This window comes from Pongo abelii, chromosome 2 (genome assembly GCF_028885655.2).
Source record: "Pongo abelii isolate AG06213 chromosome 2, NHGRI_mPonAbe1-v2.0_pri, whole genome shotgun sequence".
In the NCBI taxonomy this organism is placed as follows: Eukaryota; Metazoa; Chordata; class Mammalia; order Primates; family Hominidae; genus Pongo; species Pongo abelii.
This window is the reverse complement of record NC_085928.1, coordinates 207,300,279-207,309,545: the sequence shown is the minus strand read 5'-3', so window position 1 is coordinate 207,309,545 and position 9,267 is coordinate 207,300,279. Positions and strand designations below refer to the sequence as shown.

The window sequence follows — 9,267 nt, the reverse complement described above, 5'->3', positions numbered from 1 at the left end:
AAATATAAAAGGCAATTATTTAAAAAACATGAGGCCAGGCGCAGTGGCTCACGCCTGTTAATTGTAGCACTTTGAGAGGCCAAGGTGGGCAGATTGCCTGAGCTCAGGAGTTGGAGACCAGCCTGGGCAATGTGGTGAGACTCTGTCTCTACTAAAAATACAAAAAATTAGCTGGGTATGGTGGCACGCACCTGTGGTCTCAGCTACTCAGGAGGCTGAGGCATGAGAATTGCTTGAACCCAGGAAGCAGAGGTTGCAGTGAGCTGAGATCACGCCACTGCACTCCAGCCTAGGTGACAGAGTAAGACTCTGTATCAAAAAAAGTAAAAATAAAAAATAAAAAACATGAATCTTGATTCAGATATAATTTTTCTTTCAGATATAATTTTTCTTTCAAGTTCTGAATGTTTTAATTTAAAATTAATAAATCACAATTCTGTATTACTTTTAAGATTGTTTAAAAATGACACATTTCAAAATTAACCAAAGTATATTTCTGTTAGAGGTCAGTTTATCCACGTAACTTAAGAATAAACCACAGTGTAGCTCCCTTAACCAAAGAGCCAGGTTTTAATGACAAGTCGGTTGCCAGCAATGGACGTGCAGGTAACTATCGAAGAAGTCGTAACTACAAATCCCAAACTGCTTCTATCAATGGAAAAGCCCTTTGTTGAGTCACAAGCCTGAAGCGAGGCCTTGGCACATAGTCAGTGAAGATGGTCTTTGACTTAGGAGGGAAGTGCCTCTGAGCACATGAGGATCAGTCTTCTCATCTCGTTGGTTTTCTATTTCATTGGTAGCATCTTCTTTATCATAATCCATCCAACTGTTTACAAAGAATGGTAAAATTTGGAACTCAGGTGGCACTGCAGCTTTCTGCCAGAAATAAACCAGTTTCTATAATTCAGTAATAGCTGTAGAAGGCCAATATATTCCAGAGAAAAATGAAATCAAGAATTATATTGAAAACAGAGACCATTAAGTGCTCTAAATTTGTTTCATTAATTATTTTACTCATTTTTCTGAAAACCTTGCCTTATCAATAAAAAAGTCACTTCTCTCCTTATAATTGCATCTTATCATAGATATAGTGGAAATAAAATAATGGAAATAAAACCTGCTAGTTTCCCCAATGTATACTACAACAGCAAAATTATTTTTTATTCATGATTTATACTACTGCAGGATGGCAAGCAGGGGGGAAGGGAAGTTAATGGGGGAAGGAGATGGTGGGAACAAAATGCCAGAACCAAACCACAGATACTTGAACACCACCTACTCCAAAAGCAAAACAATGAATAAAGGAAAAGGAAAGGAGAGGAGAGGAAAAAAGAGAAAGGGAGGGGAGCGGAGAAGGGAGGGCACTCAATTAATGCTACAGGTCTCAGACCTTTTTGAATCTTTAAAAGAAACAAATTATTGCTATCAACACGCACATTTCATTTTCCTTTCTCGTTTTTTACATTAATAGTCTCTACTTACTTGAAAAAAAAAAAAACCTAAAGTAACTCAACATCTCAAATGATCTATAAATTCACCAAGAAATACTCTGTCGCTCAAGTTCTCATAGATAATAGCACACTGATGATGACCTGGGGCAATGCCGCCGCTGCCAAGTCCCTATAGTTGATTTGCTATCGGCTGCTTCTCTGTAACACTAACGTTCTCTTTCATGAGTATAATCTCTTCTCACTACATCAGAGCTCACCAAGGTTCACGCCTCTCACTCTGCCTCTGCTGCTAGTCCCAAATATTTTTCTCCTTTAAGTGGAAAACAGCTAATGTTTAAATTCCTGGAAATTCACTGGTTATTATATTATTTGCCATGGGAGGGGGTATCTGTGAGGTGAGAGAGGATTAATGAAAAACAGAACAAACCTAAACCTAAAATTGCAACATATACAGAAATTTATTTCCAAATTGAAGGGGGAAAGGAGGGAAGAGGAAGGTAGTGGCACTAACCAAAGTCATAAAGCCCAGGTTGGAACAAGAACAAATCACTTTGGTTACTAGAGCCAAACCTGAAGGGGAAACAGGCAGAAGGGAAGACAAAATGGGAAGAAGTCTACGGTCAATGGGAATCTTTTTCTATCTCAATGATTTAGTTATAAATAGAGATTATTAGTCTTCTCTCTATACATGTAACAAATGCCAAACTTACTACCACGAAATTTCTAAAACTGACTTTTTCACATTTGTTAAAAAAGGTAAAAATCACATACTTTTCTTCCCTTCCTTCAGGTCAAGTTCTGAACTAAAATATTACATGTAACAACAGCTGGTCCTAACTTTTATACAAAGTGAAACTATATAGAGCTCCTTTGCCAACATAAGGAGCTACATAATTTCTATTACACTTGCCTAGGCATGAGAAACGCAAAAGCAACTCAAAAGGAGCAAGTCCAGGAAAAGGAAAGCTATGAAGGAGAGAAAGACGAGCAGATGAAACACATACTCTGAAAAACTCCAATCTGCCATTCAAGTACTGGAAATACCCCAAAGGGGACAATGAATGGGATCTATTACAACAAAGTCAGCAAAGTAAAATGCAAATCTCACACATGATAAATGGCCCTGATAGGCTGTTTGCTGAAAGACCTAAGGCTAGCAATTCAGTCCACAATTCCTTTTGGACCCTAAAGAAGGGGTTCATATAAAAGTCATACTTTTCTTTTTGCAATTTTCTCTTGGTTGTCTTCAGAGAATAGTCATTTGCTTCTTTCATTCAGGTTATGCAGACCATTTCTTTAAACCCCCAAAAGAGTAATAATTTTCATATACTAAAAGGCTTCTTGTAGAAAATGGAAAAAAGAGTATGAGGCCACAGCAGTGATGTTAACGGTTACTCTTCATTGCTTCTTTAGCTGCCATGATCAGTGGTGTCAAGCTAGATAACGGTTTGGCCAGTTTCAGGAAAGGATGCTGCCAGAAAGAAAGGGAAAAATAAAAGTGTAAGTGCCATTCATCAGGTTAGAAACAAAATAATTTTGTCGATCATAATTTGTCGATCATAATTTAATAAACACATATTAATACCTTCATAAGACTAACATAATCAACACATTACTTTCAGAGTTGAATGAAAGCAGAATCATTTTAGTTTGACAAATATACACACACCAGCAATAAACAGGTCTGAGGATTGATACTATGCACAAACTGCACATTACGATTTTGTCAGAATTTTATTCCCGGCAGATGAAACCTTTTTTTTTTTTTTAATACTTTTAAGTTCTAGGGTACATGTGCACAATGTGCAGGTTTGTTACGTATGATACATGTGCCATGTTGATGTGCTGCACCCATTAATTCGTCACTTACATTAGGTATTTCTCCTAATGCTATCCCTCCCCACTCCCCCCACCCCACAAACAGGCCCCGGTGTGTGATGTTCCCCTTCCTGTGTCCAAGTGTTCTCATTGTTCAATTCCCACCTATGAGTGGTAACATGCAACGTTTGGTTTTCTGTCCTTGCGATAGTTTGCTCAGAATGATAGGATGAAACCCTAAATTGCAGCAGCTGCCATACCGCTGGTGATCAATGAATAGTGAAATCTACTTATTAGCCCTAGGAAAACTTTGTCGGTTACCAAAAAAGTCAACTATTCCCCCAAATGAAATCATTTTTAAATTTACCTGTAATAATTCTTTGGCTGAACCCCTTTTTTCCACATCCATTTCCAAACATCGATTTAAGAAATCTCGAAATATTGGGGAAAGTTTCTCTGGATTCTGAAGTTCTGGGGTTCCATTAGTTGCTATTAGGTACAAGGCCTAAAAACAGAAGAACATCTCTGATCCACTTAAGATAGCTCAACAGTCACAGAGCACTCCATAAAGTCTAAGGACTTCTTTCTTCTTTAAAGAAAATCACCATAAATACTAAACTGGGGTTATCATTATCCCATTTAAATTTATATTTGATACTTTCCTCTTATTTTTAGATGTTACATTCCTTAAGTTATTTTTCTGAAATGAGATTCACCTTTGGTTTTTCTTCGGTTATAAATGCAATACATATTGCTTTTGTTTTGTTTTTTCGTTGAGACGGAATCTTGCTCTGTCACCCAGGTTGGAGTGCAGTGGTGCAATCTTGGCTCACTGCAACCTCTGCCTCCCGGGTTCAAGTGATTTTCCTGCCTCAGCCTTCCGAGTAGCTGGGATTACAGATGCATACCACCATGACCGGCTAATCTTTGTATTTTTAGTAGAGATGGGGTTTCATCATATTGGTCAGGCTGGTCTTGAACTCCTGACCTCAAATGATCCACCTGCCTCGGCCTCTCAAAGTGCTGGATTGCAGGTGTGAGCCACTGTGCCCAGCCCATATTGCTTTAAAAAATAAAACAATGTTAATAATTAAAAATAACCACAACCTCACCATTGACCATCCTGTTTACTCTTCTCAAATTTTTTTCAAGTCATACATATCGTTAAAAAAAAAATGAGATCTGTTAAAACTTAAAAAAAAAACAAACAAACAAGGCCAGGTGCGGTGGCTCACACCTGTAATCCCAGTACTTTGGGAGGCTAAGGCGGGCGGGTCACGAGATCAGGAGATCGAGACCATCCTGGCTAACACGGTGAAACCCTGTCTCTACTAAAAAATACAAAAAATTAGCTGGGCGTGGTGGTGGGCGCCTGTAGTCCCAGCTACTAGGGAGGCTGAGGCAGGACAATGACATGAACCCGGGAGGCAGAGCTTGCAGTGAGCTGAGACTGTGCCACCGCACTCCAGCCTGGGCGACAGAGCGAGACTCTGTCTCAAAAAAATAAATAAATAAACAAATAAATAAATAAATAAAAACAAATTAGGCTGGGCATGGTGGCTGATGCCTGTAATCCAAGCACTCTGGGATGCTGAGACAAGTGGATTGCCTGGGATCTCGAGACCAGGCTGCGCAACATGGCAAAACCCCATCGCTACTAAAAATACAAAAAAAAAAAACCCAATTAGCTGGGTGTGGTGGCACATGCCTGTAGTTCCAGCTACTCGGGAGGCTGAGGCAGGAGAACTGCTTGAACATGGGAGGTGGAGGTTGCAGTGAGCTGAGATTGCACCACTGAACTCCAGCCTGGGCAACAGAGAAAGACTCCGTCTCAAAAATAAAAACCAAGAAACAAATTATCCCAGGTCACCATTACTAATAACTACCTAGATCTATAAAATTACTGTAATGTCTTAAGTAAATATTGCCTTATATGAATGTTTCCTAATTTAATCAAATCCCTTTAGAAAATCCTTACACAGTTCTAATTATTTCCTTTACATTTCTATAAATTCAATTTTATTTTTTATTATTTATTTTTGAGATGGAGTCTGGCTCTGTGGCCCAGGCTGGAATGCAATGGCACGATCTCAGCTAAATGCAACCTTCACCTCCTGAGTTCAAGCGATTCTCATGCCCCAGCCTTCCGAGTAGCTGGGATTACAGGTGCCCGCCACCACGCCCAGCTAATCTTTTGTATTTTCAGTAGAGACGGGGTTTCACTATGTTGGCCAGGCTGGTCTTAAACTCCCAACTTTGTGATCTGCTCACCTTGGCCTCCCAAAGTGCTGGGATTACAGGTGTGAGCCACTGCATCCGGCCTATTTATTTTTCTTTTCAGACATAGTCTCGCTCTGCTGCCCAGGCTGGAATGCAGTGGCACAATCTCAACGCATGGCAACCTCTGCCTCCCGGGTTCCAGCAATTCTCGCAGCTCAGCCTCCTGAGTAGCTGGGAGTACAGGCATGCACCATGACGCCTGACTAATTTTTGTATTTTTAGTAGAGATGGGGTTTCACCACATTGGCCAGGCTGGTCTCAAACTCCTGACCTCAAGCAATCTGCCCACCTTGGCCTCCCAAAGTGCTGGTATTACAGGCATGAGCCGCTGCACCTGGTCTAAAATTATTATTTTTAACTATTTTTTAGAAGTTTTAGGTTTACAGAAAATTGAACAGATAGTACAGAGTTCCCACACGCAACCTCCCCAATGTAGAGTTTTATTATTATCTGCATTATTATACTATGGGACACTTGTTACAAATGAACCAATATTGATACGCTTCTATGAAATTAAAGCCCTCAGTTTACATTAGGGTTCACTCTGTATTACATTACACAGTCCTATGGTTGTTTTTTTTTTTTTAATGCATTCTCGATATGTTGCCCAGGCTGGCCTTGAACTCCTGGGCTCAAGAGATCCTCCTGCTTCAGCCTTTCAAGTAGCAGGGACTACAGGTGTGCACCACCGTGCCTAGTTGTTCCATGGGTTTTGACAAATGAATGCTGTCTAGTGCCCACCATTATAATATCATACAATTTCACTGCCCAAAAAAATTCCCTGTGCTTCATCTACTCATCCTCTCTAGCCCCCATCCCCTGCCAAACCCCATAACCACTAATCATTTTTACTTTCTATAGTTGAAATAATATGTAGCCTTTTTAGACTGGATTCTTTCACTAAGCAATATGCATTTAAAGTTCTTACAACTGAAATGCAGTTGTAAGATTGTTTTAATGAACTTGTGTGGTGTGTGTTTCAGTTGCCTGGATGTTTTTCTCATTATGGGCTGCATTTTGCCTGCTCCTTTGCCTTCTGGTAAACTTTGACTATTTGCCTGCTCCTTTGTCTGTCTGGTAAACTTTGACTGATGTCTGGGTGATTGTTGGGTCCTGGCTATTTCTGTATTCCTACCAATATGCCTTTTTTCCCCCATCAGGCAGATAAAATCTTGTTTTATTTGAATGACTGGATCTATGTAATCACCAAGATCCACTACGTACAGACGAGAGAGGGAGACCTTTATTTCTTAGTTTCTTCCTCCTGGGACAGTCTTAATGATTTTCTCTTGGCCCAGAGGCACTCTCCATGGAACTACAGTGCTTTCCTGGTCTTAGACCCATGTGCCCTGGCCTGGTCAATGAGAAGCTTCTTGAGGCCTTGTCTATCTTCAGCTTGGAATGAGTTCCGAAGAACCTGCTTGTTTCTGAACACGTCCCCCTTCACTTCATGTACAGGCTCTGATACATGTGAAGGTTCATCTCCGTAGATTCATAATGTCTTCTGAGCAGCTGGGGCGGATTCTCATCTTTCTCATCCAGGCTGCCTTTTTGGTAATCTGTGCATTAGCAGTTATGCCCATATGCCTGTGGGCCAAGGTGGTTTTTTTTTTTTTTTTTTGAGACAGAATCTCTCTCTGTCGCCCAGTTTCAAGCAATTCTCCCACCTCAGCCTCCCGAGTAGCTGGGAATACAGGTGCGTGCCACCATGCCTGGCTCATTTTTGTATTTTTAGTAGAGACGAGGTTTCACCATGGTAGGCTGGTCATGAACTCCTGACCTCAAGTGATCTGTCCACCTCGGCCTCCCAAAGTGCTGAGATTACAAGCATGAGCCACCACGCCCGGCCCAAGGTGTTTGTTTTTTTTTTTTTGTGGGGATCCAGCCTGGGAATGGATAGTCACAGGCTTGCAGATGATCAGCCCATCTTTGATCAGCTTCTGGATCTGCTGATAGGAGCTTGGCGCTGGTGATTTTACCGATCTCACTGGGGTTGAAGTAGACCTTTTTGCCACAGTGAAGGCTACTGGAGGCGAGTCTCTTCTGAAGCCTGAGCATACTCCTGGCTGTGGACGCAGCCCTGTAACTCTTCAGCTTTGTACAGGAATGCAGTTGAGTTACTTGGGAACAGATCCCGTGAGTCTTTTCTCTCTCATGTAGACTCTTCTTTCAAAACACATCCAGAATCACACCACTTTTTCCCACCTCCACTGACACCGTCCTGGTCTAGGCCATCATCACTGCTTGCCTGAATTATGACATCAGCCTCCTGACTCTCTTCTGCTCTGCCTTTGCCTTCCTCGAGGATCTCTCAACAACGTAGCCAGGCCAATCCTATGAAAACCAAAGGAGAATTTGCTCCTCTGCTCAACTCTCTCTAACAGTTTCCCCATTTGGCCTCCAGTAAAAGCCAGAATCCTTCCAGAGCTCTCATAAGGCACTACAGTCTGGCCTGGTTTCTTTGCCAATCGACCGCACCTCTCTCTGTTTGCTCAGCGTACGCCAGCTGTGCTGAGGTCCGGAATCATCTCTCAATACACCAGGAACACTCCTGCTTTAGAGCTTTTGCACTTGCTGTGCCTTCTGCTTAGAATGCTTTTCCCTCAGGTAAGTATGACGCTCTTACTTCCTGAGTCCAAATGTCACCTCAGTGAAGCCCTCCCTATTCACGCTTTTGATTTAATTTTAAATTTTATTTTTATTGTATTTTTTTTGAGACAGGGCCTAGCCGTCACCCAAGCTGGAGTGCAGTGATGTGATAACAGCTCACTGCAGCCTCATCTTCCTTGGGCCCAAGTGACCCACCCAATGGGGCAGGACGATGGTCCCAATTAGCTGTGACTGCAGGCACACACTAACATGCTTGGCTAATTTTTAAATTTTTTTGTAGAGATGGGGTCTCACTATGTTGCCTAGGCTGGCCTTGAACTCCTAGGCTCAAGCAATCCTCCCAAAATGCTGGGCTGACAGGCGTGAGCTACCATGCCCAGCTCTCCAAGCACCTTTAGAAAGTAAACACCCTAACCTCCTTCCTGTCAGTCTCAGCACTCAAGAGTCCATTGTTCAATATATTACACGTTATTCTGATTTATTTTTTCTCTCTTTTCCCACTAGAATATAAGTTCTATAAGAGCAGGAATTTTTGTGAGTTCTTTTAGACAGCATTTTGAATAGTGCTTAGCACATGGCAGGTACTCAAACGAATACTGGCTAAATGAATGAATGAAATTAGAGGGCTTTAAACGTCCTTCTGAAAAGTGGTCTAAATTAATCACCTCTATAGAAGTACTTTAACTGCCCACATAAACTGGAATCTTTGGCAACTGGATGAAAAACATTCAGGAAACAGATGGCCACAATCTACTGCCATGTTCGGCTTCTTTCACTTAGCACAGTACTTTCAAGGTTCGATGCTGTAACACGGATTGGCACTTCCTTCCTTTCTATGGCCAAATAATATTCCACTGTTCACCAGGTTTGAATCATTTCCACTTTTCAGTAGAAATAATTCAGGCTGCATGCAGGTTTTTGTATGGACGTATGATTTTAATTCTCTTGGCTCTGTACCCAGCAGAGGAACTGCTAGGTCATTTGGTAATTCAGTATTAACTTCATACAGAATTGTCAAATTGTTTTCCAAAGCAGATGTACCATTTTATATTTTGCAATGAATGAGGTTTCCAGTTTCCTTATCTTCTCACCAACATTTATTTATTTA

General features: G+C 41.3%; 1 protein-coding gene across 3 annotated transcripts in view; it reads right to left on the bottom strand.

Annotated features, from left to right (window-relative positions):
- Positions 1-385: 385 nt before the first annotated feature.
- Positions 386-9,267, bottom strand: part of PAK2 (p21 (RAC1) activated kinase 2) — a 109,672-nt gene continuing 100,790 nt past the window's right edge. For 2 of the 3 annotated variants that reach the window (XM_054551037.2, XM_024241202.3), the window contains exons 14-15: positions 3,637-3,774; positions 386-2,922 (exon numbers count right to left, since the gene is read on the bottom strand). In XM_054551037.2, the coding sequence (XP_054407012.1) occupies positions 2,836-2,922; positions 3,637-3,774 (225 nt within the window). In that variant the 3' untranslated portion in view covers positions 386-2,835. Of the gene's footprint in view, positions 2,923-3,636; positions 3,775-6,770; positions 7,884-9,267 lie in introns of those variants that run through there. The other variant, XM_054551038.2, reaches the window with a different exon arrangement.